Source organism: Scyliorhinus canicula, chromosome 17 (genome assembly GCF_902713615.1).
Source record: "Scyliorhinus canicula chromosome 17, sScyCan1.1, whole genome shotgun sequence".
Classification (NCBI taxonomy): Eukaryota; Metazoa; Chordata; class Chondrichthyes; order Carcharhiniformes; family Scyliorhinidae; genus Scyliorhinus; species Scyliorhinus canicula.
Window position 1 is genome coordinate 40,274,232 of NC_052162.1, and position 17,243 is coordinate 40,291,474.

A 17,243-nucleotide genomic window follows, 5' to 3' on the forward strand; every position below is an offset into this window, starting at 1 on the left:
AATGGAACAACAACTGATACGACGTGTTACAACTCTGCCCATGAAGGACAATGTTACTGCTCAGCTTAGAACAATGGCGAGAGTGTAAACATACCAAGGCATGTCAACGCATCTTTCCAATTCATGTTTGCTGCACTACGGACAAGCAAACCAGCATTCAGGAAAGATGTTATCAAGAATTGCGACAAGCATTAAAAAAAAGTCCGCCTCAATGAAGTGATTTCACCATTTGAACACCTCCTGGTGACTTCTTGGTTACGTAAACACCAGGACACTGACGGCGTTTACAAGGGAATAACAACATCAACATCGACACTTCCATAACAGCAAATGAAAGCCACTCGATCGTGCAAATTCATGAACTTTTGACTCATAACTATTATTTGGTATTGTATAATCCTCAACGTCATCATAACTATTATTTGATATTGTACGATCCTCAATGTCATCACAGTCATTATAACTTGTACATGTCATCACTTATTTACCTGTTTTTGTTCAATTTTTCTTTAACACTGTACAGAAAATATGTTACATGAAAAAAGGGAGGATGTGGTGATATGCATCACTGTAAATACGCCAGGGGTTAATGTAAATACACTACAACTAAGTAAACACTAGAGTGAGCACTGGAGAAGTCATGACATACAGACATACAGCTAAAGAACACATAGCATAGGGTATGACATATGGGCAGTCAAGACACCCAGAGATGACACTACCACAAGGGGACATTACACAACCCATATAAAAGGACAAAGCACACATGCTCTGCCTCTTTCCACAGGCGACACTTAGAGAGTAGGACAGGGGCAGATCAGAAGCATCACGCCCACAACGTGGTTTAGAGCAGACTGGTTAGTTAGACTGAGTTACTATTGCAAGATTAGCAGGAAAGTCGAACTCATAGAGAACTGTGCTAATGGTTCAATAAATCACATTGAACTTACTTCAAAGTCTGGAGTATCTTTTGGTCAAAGCTGTATCGAGTTGCAGCCTGTGTTATCCCACAGTACATAACACAACAGTCACCACTTCTCAGGTTAGCTGTCTCTGTGAGTGACATAATTGACTTTGTGGCAAGTTAATGGTGGCTCATCCCCCATTTATTGAAACATTGGGCGAGGCTTTGTGGACAAATGAAGATGTGTTAATGACCACAGTATTTCTCAGAAAACCTCACCAACACTTGGATTTTTTCAGCCGAACATGAGCAGGAGTGGATAGGAGATTGGCTGATCTGGGAAGGCAGCCCCTTGGGTCTCTCAATCCTATCTGGAGGTCCTACTGAGGGTCTGCAGTGAGGTGAGCTCTCCGAAGGACTGGAAGCAGAAGAGGTGGACATCTCCAAGCAAGCAGGGTAGCATGGTGGTTAGCATAAATGCTTCACAGCTCCAGGGTCCCAGGTTCGATTCCCGGCTGGGTCACTGTCTGTGTGGAGTCTGCACGTCCTCCCCCTGTGTGCGTGGGTTTCCTCCGGGTGCTCCGGTTTCCTCCCACAGTCCAAAGATGTGCGGGTTAGGTGGATTGGCCATGCTAAATTGCCCGTAGTGTCCTAATAAAAGTAAGGTTAAGGGGGGGGTTGTTGGGTTACGGGTATAGGGTGGATACGTGGGTTTGAGTAGGGTGATCATGGCTCGGCACAACATTGAGGGCCGAAGGGCCTGTTCTGTGCTGTACTGTTCTATGTTCAAGCAGGTATTATGGCTGTGGGCAAGAATATCATCAGCTGGAGTTTGTTCCCTCCAACTGGAGACTATGGGTGGGATTTAATGGAAATAGTTCTAAATATCATATCGGCCGCAATTTCCTGGGTGTTTCTCAATGGCTGAGCTGGCGGGATCGTGGTCCATATTTAATGGCACTTAGTGCCGAAGGTTATCCCCCACAAGTTTCATACCGGTCCTGGCTGTCCCGCCAGCTGATTCATGAGACTCGCGCCTGGCAGCTCCCCGCTAACAAGGGGGAGTTGCTTTTAAAAGCTTCCTCCGAACCCACTCCCAGTCAGTACATGAGCAAAGCACCACACAGACCTACTCCACACTTCGGGGGTGCCGACCTGGCCGGGTTTCTGGGCATTATGGAAGTGAGACGGGACATCCTAGAGTGCCAGCTGCAGGGCCGCCAATGCCACTTGGGAGTCAGTGGCAGCGATCGTCAGTTCGGGCACAGTAACCAGGACGACCGCTGTACAGTGCATGAAGAGGCCCAAAGACCTCCACGGGCTGCAAGGGCAAGATAATACTGGCCCCCCTGGTGTCAGTTCCGCCTGCCAACCCCGGGCCCTCAGCCCACCACACCCTCCCACAACAGGCCTAGCTTAAGAGGCTGACACCTCGCACCCTCCCCACCTCCAATCACTGCACCAGCATACCCTGGCATCCACCAGCACAATCCCCTCCATGTCCAGGCATGGTGCCCACACGTGCCACCAGCCGTAGAACCCCCTGATGCACCAAGCATGTGGTTGACAAACCCCTCGCTTGCGGGGAGTAAGAGATTAGCCAAGGAGAAGTTAGGCATGAAAGGGCCCAGACGGGCGGTGGATGTTCAGACAGCAGAATATTCATGCCCTATGAGGAATAGGCCCTGGGGATCGTGGGGTTAGCCTGCACCACAGAGGTGAGGATGACCTGCCTCAAGTCAGACAAAATGATCACATGACACTGATCACATGTCCCTTTTCTCACAGGATCACCACCTGGGGTCACCCCCCTGCCTCAAGAGAACACCTCCCCCACCAAGAGAACACCTTGGAGGACAGTTCAGAGGAGACCACCATCGACGCGTCACAGCCGTCAACCCCACCCTCCACTAGCGCAGATACACACACCCTCGGTGAGTGATAATAATAGACAGGCCTCTGGAGCACAAACTGGTAAACACCAAGATCTTGATGCACATCAGGTGGGGGCAGGAACATCTAAGGAAGTCAACAGTTGGAGGCCTGCTGGACTCAACTGAGTCCCAGTCAGACGCCGAGCCTCTTGGCAAGATATTCCCAGAGCTGGTTCAGACTCTAGGGCTTGGCTGTGAGATCCAGGAGGCGATGTCTGAGAAACTCCAGCCAGCGTATAGCTGGTTGGAGGAGTTCCACAGTCTACGGGCGCAAGAGATGGTTCCGGCAATGTGTGACACGGAGGCCAACTCTGCTCGGATGGCGACTGCAGTGGAAAGCCTGGAGCATGACGTCAGCGCCTTGGACGGTGGTGTCCAAGGCATGGCTCAGTCAGTGATGACCATAGCTGAGGGCCTCAACATCATGTTCCAGTCGATGATGGATATGTCCCAGATACAGGACATTGCCGTGGCACTGCAGAGCATGTGGGGCAGCACGGTAGCATTGTGGATAGCACAATGGTTTCACAGCTCCAGGGTCCCAGGTTCGATTCCAGCTTGGGTCACTGTCTGTGCGGAGTCTGCACATCCTCCCCGTGTGTGCGTGGATTTCCTCCGGGTGCTCCGGTTTCCTCCCACAGTCCAAAGATGTGCAGGTTAGGTGGATTGGCCATGATAAATTGCCCTTAGTGTCCAAAATTGCCTTTAGTGTTGGGTGGGGTTACTGGGTTATTGGGATAGGGGGAGGTGTTCACCTTGGGTAGGGTGCTCTTTCCAAGAGCTGGTGCAGACTCGATGGGCCGAATGGCCTCCTTCTGCACTGTAAATTCTATGATCTATGATCTATGTCCCAGTCGCTGAGGGCCATAGGTGAAGGAATCGACACAATGGTGAAGGCAATATGGAGGAGCCAGGACTGGCAAAACCAGATGATGCTGAGGCTCCTGGAGCTCACTCCAGCTGCCCCTCCATTCCATGGAAACCCCCCAGGGAACCATGGACACCTTACGAGAGGAAGAAGCACTGGAGGCCGACCTGCTGCCTGCAACCAGGGAAACAACGGTGGTCTCCACTTCACCGAACCCCCACACCTGATACCAGCGCATCTCAAGATCGGCAGGCTGAACAGTGTGGCTCGGCGATGCCACTGACAACAGTAAGTCAGCCGTGGTCCTCTGGCTCCAGGCCCCCAGAGGATGTCTGCCAAGGTCAACACAGGCCACAGGGCACGAGAAGCAGCAAGCTGCCTCCATCTCTGATGTGCATCCTGGTGATACACCAAGTCGTTACGACAGAGCATGGAAGATTTAGAAGATTGAGGAGATTGAGGTTCACTGAGTGGGCACAATGGAAGTTCAAAATGTTTACCATTAAACATAGAATTTTAGAGAGCAAAAGGAGGCCATTTGGCCCATCTAGTCTGCACCGGCCCTTACAAAGAGCACCCTACTCAAGCCCACATATCTACTCTATCCCCATAACCCTGTAACCCCCACTTAACATTTTTTTTTGGACACTAAGTGCAATTTAGCATGGCTAATCCACCTAACCCGCACATCTTTGGACTGTGGGAGGAAACCGGAGTGCCCAGAGGAAACCCATGCAGACACGGGGAAAACGTTCAGACTTCGCACAGACAGTGACCCAGCCGGGAATCGAACCTGGGACCCTGGAGCTGTTAAGCAACTGTGCTAACGATTATGCTACCATGCTGCCCTTAAACACCATCAAACACCTGATACACGTGCAGCCTCTGTAACGTTATTTTGTGCACAGGAGGCCTGCCTGCACCCGCACTCCCTGTTGCCCTGTGCTCTCCCCACCCCATGCCCCTTGGGCACAGTGGTCCGAGATGTGCTAGGTCCCCGACGCAAACCCAGTTCAGCATTCAGATGATTGTGTGAGCGCACTGACAGCAGAAAACAGGCGGCAGACTTTGGCACAAACTGAGGAGCACCAGAGCTAACCTCACAGTGGGTTATCATCACTCTCCTGCCTTTTATACTGACCTGCTGACAGTGCAGACACAGTCCATTACCCTGGGATTATGTTACACAGACCCTGGGAGGGTGGAACAGGGCAGTCCGGGAGGTGGTGTTGGTGGGTCGGGGGATGGGGGAGCGGAAGGAGGGAAATGGATGGGAAGGAACGGAGGTGTGGGTCAAAGGGGGGAGGGGGTGAATGGTGGGGGGGCGAAAGGGGGTGAGCTGTCAGATAAAGCCTCCACCTGGAAGAAGCATGTGAGGATGAGGGTCACCCTGGCCCTCCGGGCATGCGGACCTTTGCCGCCCGCCGCGTGTCCTCCATCCTCTGGCAGCTCCCGTGGGTCCTCCTTGGGCTCGTCCTCCAGCCCCTCTTTGTCCGGCCCCTCCTCATCCTCCTCAGACGAGGCCGCATGTCCCTCATTCTCCTTCTCCAGTACGTTGACCCACTTCTGCGGCAGGTTGTGGAGGGCACAGCAGCCCACCGCAAAGTTGGAGACCCTCTGGGGGTGATTGTTGGCTGCTCCCTATGTGATGCTGATGCCTTCAAGGTTGAGGCAAAGTGTCCAGGCCTCACAGTTTGATTTGAGCGTGAGGCAATAACACTTGTCTGAGACGTGGTACGTGTACCCACGGGAATGCACTTGAGAGCTGTGAAGTGCTCACATAATTAACCATTCCAATTCCTTATTAGCAGTAGCCTTCAGCTGCGCAGCTAGAGGCTACTCACAGTCAAAGGGACTTGAAATGATCATCAACATATAACCAAGAACAAGGCTTTGTCCTGGAAGTGCTTGGTAAGACAGGCAGGCAATAGCTGCAGTTGCCTTTCATATGGGGGAAGGCTTGTTGGCCCCCCAGATGTTACGCCTCCTCACCCCCCCCCCCCCCCCCCCCAGCAGTCGGGAGGCAGCTAAAGTGTCCCTGGGCTGCATACCGGGGAATGGAAATAGCTACTCACCCACACACCTCCCCTCAGCAGCCATAGCACCAGCTGCCCTTTTTTAAAAAGGAGTACTAAACGCATGCGGAGCTGATTAGTTCCCAAGAAGCGTTAGATTGGACTTCTATCTCACTAATAAGATGGTAGTTGGTCTTAATTGGTGTCTTGCCATGTCTGAGTGGGATCTGGAATCTGCCACTGGAGGCAGGCTGGTTAGATTGTGACCGATTCACGCCCGACAAGGATCGTACCCCATATCTTACGATAACATGATAGGTAAATGGTGTAACACTATCAAAGCACAGCACACCTCAAAATGACACCTTGCAGCTTCACTCATTTCTCTCATTGCAGGCAATGCCTCACATCCTCATTTGAACAGCTTATGTTCATCTTCAGCCTATTGCCCTCTTGAAAACTCTCAGTTATCCTCCACAAATGGTGTCTTTCCCTCCCCTGCACACATGCTATAATCAGCACTCTTACCTCCCTTCTTTTACTCCTTGTAAAAGAGAGGCACAGAGACAGAGAACAAGCCTTTCTCCACTGTGCCACCCAGACATCTAGAACTGCTCTTATTTTGTTTTATTTGTTCATGGGATATGGGCATCACTGGCTAGGCCAGCATTTATTGCCCATCCCTTATTGCCCTTCAGAAGGCAGTGGTGAGCTGCCTTCTTGAGTTACTATTTTCGGTGTGTTGAAGTTATTCCCATAGTGCTATTGGATAAAATATGCCAGCATTTTAACCCAGCAACAGTGAAAGAGTGGCAATATATTTCCAAGTCAGGATGGTGTCTGGCTTGAGGGGAACTCACAGATGGTACTGTAGCCATATATCTTGTTCTTCTGGATGGCAGAGGTACAGAGTTTGGGAGGTACTATCGAAGAAGGCTTGGTGAGCTGCTGTCGTGCATCTATATGGTGCGCCCTGCTGCCAATCTGTGCGCCAATGGTGGAAGAACAGAAAACAGCAATCATTAGGAGACAATCCAACTTCTCTTCTTATATGATGGAAGGTAATTGATGAAGCAGCAGGAGGTGGCTTCGGTTCAGGAAACTGTTTTGAGGGACTCTGGCGTGAAGTCCTAGGGCTGAGATTATTGGCCTCCAATAACCATAACCACCTTTCTATAGCTTCAACCACTGAAGATTTTCCCCTCTAATTCTCATTGAACTCAATTTTAGTCAATGTCCTTGATGGAACACATGGCCAAATATTGCCTTGATATCAAGAACAGTCACTTCCAACTTCCCTCTGGAATTCAGCTCGTTTGTTGCTGTTTTGACCAAGGTGGAAATTGGTCCTGCAGAATCCAATCAAATAAATGATATAAAGTAACATTAAATAAATTTGATTGTTTTCCACAACATACTTCACACGGATTACTCTTCAGTGTGTATCTCTCACAATCATTAAAATGTATGGCAACACGGCTGGATATTTAAAAAGATCACAACATGGTTGAATTAGAAAACATGTACTGTCACAATTGTTCAAGTTTTTGTAAATCAATTTTTCTCTAATACAGGCGAGTGGTCAAAGCACCAGTGGGCCAAAGCTTATCAAATATGCACAATTGGCTGCCATTCCAAAATAAGACAATACATTTTTAATTTGTGTTTTAGCCAACAAAACAGTTGTAACATTCAACAATAGAGTGCTGAAGAGCAAATCACTAACATCAAAAAAGATAGCTAAAAAATCTATAGGTTTCCTCTCTGGTGAAGAACACCTTAACTAAATTTTTTGCTGAGTGTTTGTGACTTTATATAGTGTTAGGTAAATGTATTTCCATCAAATATTAAAAACAAAGCTCTTCAAATGTTCTACCGGTTAAGGTGATGGATAGCACAGCTATTCAGACCAAAAACATTTCAGGTTCTTTCCCAGTTTGATGAGTGAGAAACTAACAATAGCCTGTATCTGTATAGCGCCTGAGATGTAGTAAAACCTCCTCAGGCACATAATCAGACGTTAGGACAAATGACCAATAGTGTGGTCAAAGAGGCTGATTTAAAGAGTAATTTGATGGAAGAGGCCGAGATGTTGGGGAGAGAGTTCCGGAGCTTAGGGCCTTGGCAACTGACAGAATGGCCACCCGTTGTGGAGCGATGGAAATCAAGGTTGGGCAAAAGGCTGGAATGAGAGGAGCGCAGAGATCTCAGCACATTCTAAGCGCCATCAATTGAAGCAGCAATGGAGTGCTGCAAATGTCACCAGTAATCCAGCGTTAAATAGGGTAGTCAGCCTGAGTTGTCAAACACTCTCCTGTCAGCCTCACTGTAAATAAATATATGCAAATGATATCCTTGTGGTCAAACAGCCTGCCAAGGATCAATGGGGTGGATTTTCAACTTACTGATTGGAAATGAAGCTGGCGTTGCAGGCTGGGTCACCCATTGTAGAAAATGCCTCATTTTCATGTCTACTGAAATCAATTAAAATTAAATTAGGCATGTTCTATAACGGTCAGCCGATTAACAATACCATATAGAAAAGGAATCTACCCCTGTGATATAGGTGAGTATGTGAAGAAAGAACATTAGCATGAGATACTAGCAGATGATCAAGCTCATTAAACTGTAACTTAGCAACAGATAATGCCATCAGGAACGGAGGAGTGCTGGTTAGGAAATTGTCAGGAAAACAAAAAATAAAAAAATATTTTTGTCCCTTCACAATTTTTATTGAATTCTTAATACAACAACTGTATTGCTTTATCAAATTCTCCTCTACTGTTGTATTGGAATCATTCATCCATTTTAAATAAACAGGCTAATAATTGCTTAAAACAGTAAATAGCAATTTTTAAATATCAGTGTATTCGGTATTTGGACAATTGCATTACCAATCATAGTCCCTACCTTCACATACTTGCACTTTTTTGAACTTGTTAAAAAGAATCAACATTTTTAGCTAGTCCAGAAAGGATTACATCTTGCATAAGACGGAAGGTTATGAGCTTGAATTCCAAATTCAAGTTACCTTTTTTAGGTGAATTCTGTCAGTTACATACTAATTGCTGGACAGAACACTTCAAGGGAACAAAAAAAGAGATCATTTTTTTGCGGGAGAAGGCAAATGAACAGAACAGCGTTTGAGTCATTCCAATCAACCAATGGCAAAGATTAATTTGAAAATGCTTGAAGGGGAAATTTACAGCCCATTTACCGCACCCACCAATCTCTTATCAGATGAGTGGGGGCGAGCTGCCTGAGGGAGAGAGGAGTGATGATGGGATGGAAATGAAAATGAGGAAATTCCCTCTTCTCCTTCCTTAGCAAATGCATCAATTTTTGTCATGATAATCCTTGCACTAAGAAAATCCAAATAATTTATTTCGTTATGGTGGACGCAGATTCTATTGGTGCCAAATTTCAAAGCAATAATTCTGAAGTAAAAATTCCCGTCACGACACAAGAGTAAAGTCTGCAAAGACTGCAATATTGGATGAGATTTACTTAGCTAAAACACTCCTCTAATCGGCAACGCTACATGCACATCCTATTCATATGCCGGTATTCAATTCTCTTATCTTTCATCTTAGTTGGAGGATAGCAGGGCAGAGGGGCCTGCCTTTTGCTTCTTGACATCTTTTACAGCTCCCATGAATCACGACTGATCCTCCTACTTGCTCTGACTAGATGGTATTTTTAAACACGTCTCAGGTCCCTTCAGTCACAGAGACCCCAGTAATAGCCCTGAAGGTGAATTGTGTTATGTAGTGCTTATTAATAATGGGGAGGGATATTGTGCACAAAAGAGTGTTACAAAAAGCCTGCACATAATGTACCACCCCCTATGCCATTTAAACATTATGATATGACAGACAGTGTTTTAATTTTCTAATTGCACAAGCTTGCCGGACTTCCAGCCCAAACATTAAAAATGGCTGAAGGAAAATGCAGATCATTACACATTCTACTGGAATAATTTAGTCCAATACATAGGAATGGGCATAAAAGAAAAGGTCTGATTTTTTTTTTCCACGGCTTCAGAAATGACTAAAGCCAGATTAACAAAGCTGTGCCATGTCTTTTACAGAAATAGCTACAAATCAAAATAATTTTGATTAACACTGCAATAAGAGGTTTGCTTCAGGGTTTGACTTAATCTGCCAATAGGTTTGTTAACTCTCTCTGGTCTGAAACATCCGCTCTACACACATTCAACAGAAGAGACAAGGCCAGCATTTGTAATTTCAGAGTACAATCTGACTCACAGCAGAAACAAATCTACCATATTGTGCATAACAAAGTGTTTATTTCCCTCGCTAATGACAATCTACTTTAAAAATTCTAAGAAAAATACATGCTATCCCTTGCAATTAATCATCCTGTTTAAAAGGCCAGCAATCCAGGAGAAAATTCATCGCTGTGAAAGGTGTTGTCAATTTTCTAAAGGATCTTTCTGTAGAATGACTTATAATTTTTGTTCATCTTACGTATGAATGCCAAAATTAATAATCCTCCAGCCACAACTGCTCAGAAACGGCACACACTTACACCAACCTCCAGTAATACACAAACCACCAATAATTGCTTGCTAGAAATTTCTACAGAGCACAGCTTCCAATGCTGGAAAAAATGCCACAAAATAGCTTTTCTATTTTGTTTTTAAATTCACAAGATCTGGCCAACAAATAACTAGACTTACAGGCATATTAAAGACAAGACACGACAAAAGATTAGGTAGATAATATACCAACGTCATTCATATCACTGCAGGGCCATACTGTAGCTGTCCCTCTGAAGCGCTGTGTCACTCAATACCTCAAGAGTCATCCATTAACGTGTGCCGAGCAGGAACATTAAAATTACATTCACTAGCACCAACACTACGATAATGGCAAATACAACAATGGTCTGTATATCCAAGGTCATGGTGCAATGCAGGAGACTGTAGTACTCAAGATGCGGATCTGGCAGACTCTGTGAAGTCAACCTGGGCTCTGAACTAAAATTGTCCAACAGATCCACCATGCCAGATGAGATTTCTTCTTTCCCCTTCTAATTCATTCCATTCCAGCTGATTGCAGCATCAGTCTCAAGTGCTTCACTTGCACTAATTTCCTTGCAAAACCCCATTCGGCGGAGATTACACGTCACTCTGCATGTAGATAAGAAAAGAGAGAGTGCCAGTTTCTGAATAACAGCCCCGTGAGCGGTATCTCACAGTGCGAGGCAACAGCTGAGGCGGGCGTCGCATGCTAATCATTCAGTGACCAAGCAGGCAGGGATGCAGCTGCCAATCATGCTCGAAACGCTAATGTCATGAATGTTTAGCCGTCACCCATCAAATAACATCAGGGGAGGGGACGAAGGAGGTTGGTTGACGGCAATATTTAACAGTAATGGCAAACGGATAAAGAATGCAAAGTATCTTTTCAAAGCTAGCAGATAAATGTCACTGGAATATTTCAGTTTGTTTTCCCGTTTCCAGGATGTTGAACAATCATCACCACGTTAACACTTTGAATTTCAGTGATCTTGTGAAAAATGTACTGTCAGAACATTACACCTCTGCAAACTAAAATGTATTTGACAAACCGTCGGCACAGCTGTCCCTCCCCCCCCCCCCCTTGCTGTGCAAGCTTGATAAGCTCCGGCGATAACCTCATTAGTAAAGCAGCCTGTATCTGAGTGAAGCAGACAAAAAGGTCCCAAGTTTGATTCCGGGTCTGTCCTAATGTTTCTGGGGCAGCAGACATCAACCTGTCAATGGCTTGAGCACCTGTAGGTCAGTGAGCAGAAGCCATTCGGTCATGGTTCACACATCCAGTCACTGCTGCATGAAATTATTGGGGGGGGGGGGGGGGGAGGGGAGGAGCAATTGGTGAGGTAGGAATTAGATTGGTGATGATGCCCACTTGCCCATAACCTATTTGCCCATAACCTATCCACACTCAGTCTTTGATCATGCCTGATGATAGGCCAGTGGGTGAGGTCATGGCAGACAACTGACATCTGAGGAAATAGAGCTCAGTCAGAGGGAGGGCTTTCAGAGAAGAAGAGAACCAAATCAGAAAAAAATGAAGTCAATGAATTATGAACTCATCCAATTTTTTTGAAGCAAAGCCAAACTGAAACTCTGATGCACAATTCTCAGGTGATTTCCAACTCTCGTACGGAGGCATGCGAAAAGAAATTAATTCTCATCTACCATTCCAATTTTAATATTAATGTTTCACACGTGGTTCGCACAAAATAAATGAACAAAAGTTTATTGAAAACTGTGGCGGCTCAAGGCATGGGGTTTTTATGATGAAAGGCAAGGGCAGATATATAAGAGACACACATGATTATACAACCGGTCTTTACTCTTCAGCTCCCTGGTCTACACTGTCCGGGGTCCTGCTCCCAGGGCCCCACGTAAACTCCCCATTGGACACGTGGTCCCTTAAAGGGGCCACACTAACACATTTAACCCCCCCCCCCCCGACACATGCACACGCACTAAAATCCCTTAACACACTTTCCCATTATTATATACAAAAGTCACAACAGGGACAACCGAGGAAAGTGAGTCCATCAAAATGTCAGTCGGACTGGAGGCCTCTGGGTCCTCCTGGACCTCGGAAGCCCCCCCCACAGGTTCGGCATTCCTTTGGGAAATTGGCCACGCTAAATTGCCCCTTAATTGTAAAAACAAAGAGTAGCTTGCCCAATATGATTTTGGTTTGGGCACCTTTACCTTCTTTTCCTCAACTTCATAGCTCCAACCATTCTTTTCCGCAACAGGCAAACTAGCCTCTCTGCCCTCGACAGACACAGTTGGTTGATCAGAAGTGGGAGCTCACTTGACTCGAACAAGTTACAGCAGTGTTCAAGATGTTCATATAACTCATTGACTCCATGTTGGGGTAGCCATTCCTCTCCTCCTCAGGAGGTTGACGTGCTACTTAATGGACTCCCTGTTAAAATCGACCACATAAGACCAGGCCACAACCCATCCTTCTGACCAAAGCGAACCTTGTGCAAAATGTTGGACAAAAACAGGTCTCTCACACAGAACGACTAGCCGCCTCTCTGCTCTTACCTCTGGCTCATCTAGGAGGCCTGATGTGACCCCACCCTCCCTGCCAACTTTGAAAATACAAGCCGGGTTCTCAACCGACTGCCCATGAGTAACTCAGGTGATGTGACCCCTGTAGTTGAATGAGGGATTGAGTTGTACAACAGCAAAAAATTAGCCAACCTATGGCGAAGTCGTTTATCTGACTGCTATTTCATGGCATTCTTAAAAATTTGAGCGGCTCATTCAGCCAGGCTGTACGACACTGGATGATAAGGGGCTATTCTCATGTGTTGTTTGATTTTTGCTCTCACAAAATGCTGGAAATCATCGCCGGTGAAGAGGGTACCATTGTCCAAAACAATTGCCTCGGGAAGCTCATGAGTAACAAAGACTTGACTTTGGCCACCAAAGTAGTGGTCCCCATCGTCTGGACCAATAACCACTTTAGCTGGCATCTACCAGCACCAAAACCATCTTGCTGAAAAACGGGCCCCCATAATTCGCGTGGATCTGGTCCAGAGGCAACCTGACCATTCCCAAAGGTGAAGTGTGGCAGAAGGTGGCAAACATTGATGCATTTAGCAAGGGTGATACTGTAGTACGAGCTGTACAATTACTTTATCTATTCCTCATCACCAGCCGTAGCTGCGTGCCAACATTTTCATCTGTCTGCCCTTGGTGGGTGCTATGTAGCTTGTGAAGGCGATCCCCTCTAGGCTGAGGCAGGACGACCACCCGTGATCCCCAGCAAATTCCGCCGTCTTCATATGTCAACTCATCTTGATGAGTGAGTAGGCCTAAGCAGTTCAGACTTCTCATAACGCCAGCCAGACTGTATCATTCGTTTGACCTTTTGGGTAAAGTAGTAAGATGGATAGAGAATTGGTTAATTAATAGAAAGCAAAGAGTGGGGATTAATGGGTGTTTCTCTGGTTGGCAATCAGTAGCTAGTGGTGTCCCTCAGGGATCAGTGTTGGGCCCACAATTGTTCACAATTTACATAGATGATTTGGAGTTGGGAACCAAGGGCAATGTGTCCACGTTTGCAGATGACAGTAAGGTGAGTGGTAAAGCAAAAAGTGCAGAGGATACCGGAAGTCTTCAGAGGGATTTGGATAGGTTAAGTGAATGGGCTAGGGTCTGCCAGATGGAATACAATGTTGACAAATGTGAGGTTATCCATTTTGGTAGGAATAACAGCTGTGCAGAGAGACCTGGGTGTGCTAGTGCATGAGTTGCAAAAAGTTGGTTTACAGGTGCAACAGGTGATTAAGAAGACAAATGGAATTTTGTCCTTCATTGCTAGAGGGATGGAGTTTAAGATTAGGGAGGTTATGCTGCAATTGTATAAGGTGTTAATGAGGCCACACCTGGAGTATTGTGTTCAGTTTTGGTCTCCTTACCTGAGAAAGGACGTACTTGCGCTGGAGGGTGTGCAGAGGAGATTCACTAGGTTAATCCCAGAGCTGAAGGGGTTGGATTACGAGGAGAGGATGAGTAGACTGGGACTGTACTCATTGGAATTTAGAAGGATGAGGGGGGATCTTATAGAAGCATATAAAATTATGAAGGGAATAGATAGGATAGATGCGGGCAAGTTGTTTCCACTGGTGGGTGAAAGCAGAACTAGGGAGCATAGCCTCAAAATAATGGGAAGTAGATTTAGGACTGAGTTTAGGAGGAACTTCTTCACCCAAAAGGGTTGTGAATGTATGGAATTCCTAGCCCCGTGAAGCAGTTGAGGCTCCTTAATTAAATGTTTTTAAGATAAAGATAGATAGTTTTTTAAAGAATAAAGGGATTGAGGGCTATGGTGTTCGGGCCGGAAAGTGGAGCTGTGTCCACAAAAGATCAGCCATGATCTCATTGAATGGTGGAGCAGGCTCGAGGGGCCAGATGGCCTACTCCTGCTCCTAGTTCTTATGTTCTTATGAAAGAATAGAGTCTCTTTGGATGCAGATACATATGTGCCCCATGGACACTGGCAGAGTGTCTAGGGAGTTTAGAGCTGGAATGATGTAATGCTTGCTTCACTTTCGGAAAGCTTCATAGAATAATGGAATCCCTACAATGCAGAAGGAGACCATTCGGCCCATCGGGTCTGCACCAACCCTTCGAATGAGCACTCTATCCATGTCCACCCTGTCCTATCCCCATAGCCCTGTAGTCTAGCCTGCACATCCTTGGATGCTAAGGGGCAATTTATCATGGCCAATCCACCTAACCCACATATCTTTGAACTGTGGGAGGAAACCAGAGCACCCGGAGGAAACCCATGCAGACATGAGGAAAAAGTGCAAACCTCACACGGTGACCCAAGGCCAGAAGTGAGCCCGAATCCCTGATGCTGTGAGGCAGCAGTGCTAACCACTGGGCCACCGTGCCGCCCATATGGTGTCGCTTCTTTATGAGTCTCCTTTCATTGCTACTGCTGATTGTTCCTTAATAGCTGGAGTGCCAATGTTGTGGCTCGATTCAAAATAAATGTTCCATAATAATTGCACAGTAAGAAGTCTTACAACACCAGGTTAAAGTCCAACAGGTTTGTTTCAAACACGAGCTTTCGGAGCACGGCTCCTTCTTCAGGTGAATGGAAAGGCTTGTTCCAGAAATGTTTATATAGACACAGTCAGAGATGCCCCGGAATGCGAGCACCTGCAGGCAATCAAATCATCAAAGATGCAGAGAGAGAGGTAACTCCAGGTTAAAGAGGTGTGAATTGTCCCAAGCCAGTTCAGTCGGTAGGCCTCTGCAAGTCCAGGCTTGTTGGTGGTGGCCGAATGTAATGCGACATGAATCCCAGATCCCGGTTGAGTCCGCATTCATGCGTGCGGAACTTAGCTATAAGTTTTTGCTCAGCAATTTTGCGTTGTCGCGTCTCCTGAAGGCCTCCTTGTAGAATGCTGACCCGGAGATCAGAGGCTGAATGTCCTTGACTGCTGAAGTGTTCCCCAACTGGAAGGGAACAGTCCTGCCTGTTGATAGTCGCACGATGCCCGTTTATTCGTTGTCGCAGTGTCTGCATGGTCTCGCCAATGTACCACGCTTCGGGACATCCTTTCCTGCAGCGTATGAGGTAGACTACATTGGTCGAGTCGTCATCCACATCTCCACATCATCCATAATAATTGGCATCTGCATCTCCACATCATCCATAATAATTGACCTACCAAGAAAGGACTGAAGCTCGCTGATATTTTTGGGTGCAGGGACATCTCATATGGTCTTGACCTTTTCTTCCAAATCCTGTTGCCTCAAAGCAAAATCATAGTTACATCACTTCAGAGGCCTGGAAGGGACATTTTTTGCATTCTAGGTGGACCCCAGAATCACAAAGTGTTTTAATATTTCCTCTAAGCTGGCCACATGTTCTTCTGATGTAGTGCAAGTGACTAACACATCACTGTGGGACCTGGAGAAGATTTTCTATCATGTGCCGTGAGATAACGCAGGCTGCAGCAATGCTAAACGGCAGTCTGATATACTGAAAGAGGCCTTTATATATTTATTGATGTAGCAAACCTCTGAGACCCCTCATCCAATTCTAGTGGCAGGTAGGCATGACTGAGGTCCAACTTTGAATAGGTGACCCCGCCCTCTTGGCAGAGGTGTTTTTAACACAGGGAATTGGATACTGATTGACCTGGGCAGCCTGGTTTATGGTCATCTTATGGTCCCGCCAAATCCTTAACGACCAATCTGGTTTGAGGACAGGGACAATTGGCGCAGCTAATTCTGTAAACTGCACCAGCTTGATTATCGCCAGCAGTTCCAGTCTCTTCAGCTCTGCTTCAACCTTCCACGACAATCCGTATGGCACTAGCCTGACTTTGAAGAACTTAGGTGATGAATCCGGATTGACATATATCTTGGTTTTCACGCCCATAATTCAGCCCAATCCTTCATACCTTCTTCAAACATCTTGGATGTCATCATTAGATATTTTGAAGATTTCCAAAAAGTTGACCATAATCTTGTGCAACCAGTATCTTCCCAGCAGACTGGGTCTATGTCCTAGCATGACGACCAAGGGTAGATTGGTCTCCTGCCCTCGGTAGGCCACCTGGGTATTGGCTGTTCCAAGGATCTTCAAAATATCTTCAGTGTATGTCAATGGTTTGACCGCAGGATTATTTAAGCTTTAAGCACGTGTTCCTGCATGCAGATATTGGAAGGTCCCAATATGGTCATCGAAGCCTAGTTTTGACTTTCATTTTAAAGGGTCTACCAATCACCCTTAAGACTATTCAATCAAGTCCAAGCTGGCAGCCTCAATGTCAGCGGCTTTCCATCAGATTCGTTTCCTTCAGGCTCTCCCTCGGTGTTTACCGAGTCCCAGCAGTTAATTGAGCACTTCCACATGGCGACTAGCGCAGACCCGAGCCCAAGATACGCAACTCATCACAGCTGATGTGAAATTTGATATCAGTCCAATAACTGGGATTCCAGAGGTCGAAGT

General features: G+C 46.4%; 1 protein-coding gene across 6 annotated transcripts in view; it reads right to left on the reverse strand.

Moving 5' to 3' along the window:
• The window catches only part of arhgef9a (Cdc42 guanine nucleotide exchange factor (GEF) 9a), a 528,724-nt gene that overhangs the window by 250,082 nt on the left and 261,399 nt on the right, over positions 1 to 17,243 (reverse strand). Inside the window, exons 1-2 of one of the 6 annotated variants that reach the window (XM_038774365.1) lie at positions 10,476 to 11,000; positions 8,127 to 8,195 (exon numbers count right to left, since the gene is read on the reverse strand). The exons of 2 other annotated variants lie outside the window; for them this stretch is intronic. Coding sequence is in view for 3 of the 4 variants with exons in the window: in XM_038774361.1 (XP_038630289.1) it covers positions 10,424 to 10,480 (57 nt within the window). In the remaining variant the exon portion in view is untranslated. Of the gene's footprint in view, positions 1 to 8,126; positions 8,196 to 10,423; positions 11,001 to 17,243 lie in introns of those variants that run through there. 3 more of the 6 variants (XM_038774364.1, XM_038774363.1, XM_038774361.1) reach the window with 3 other exon arrangements.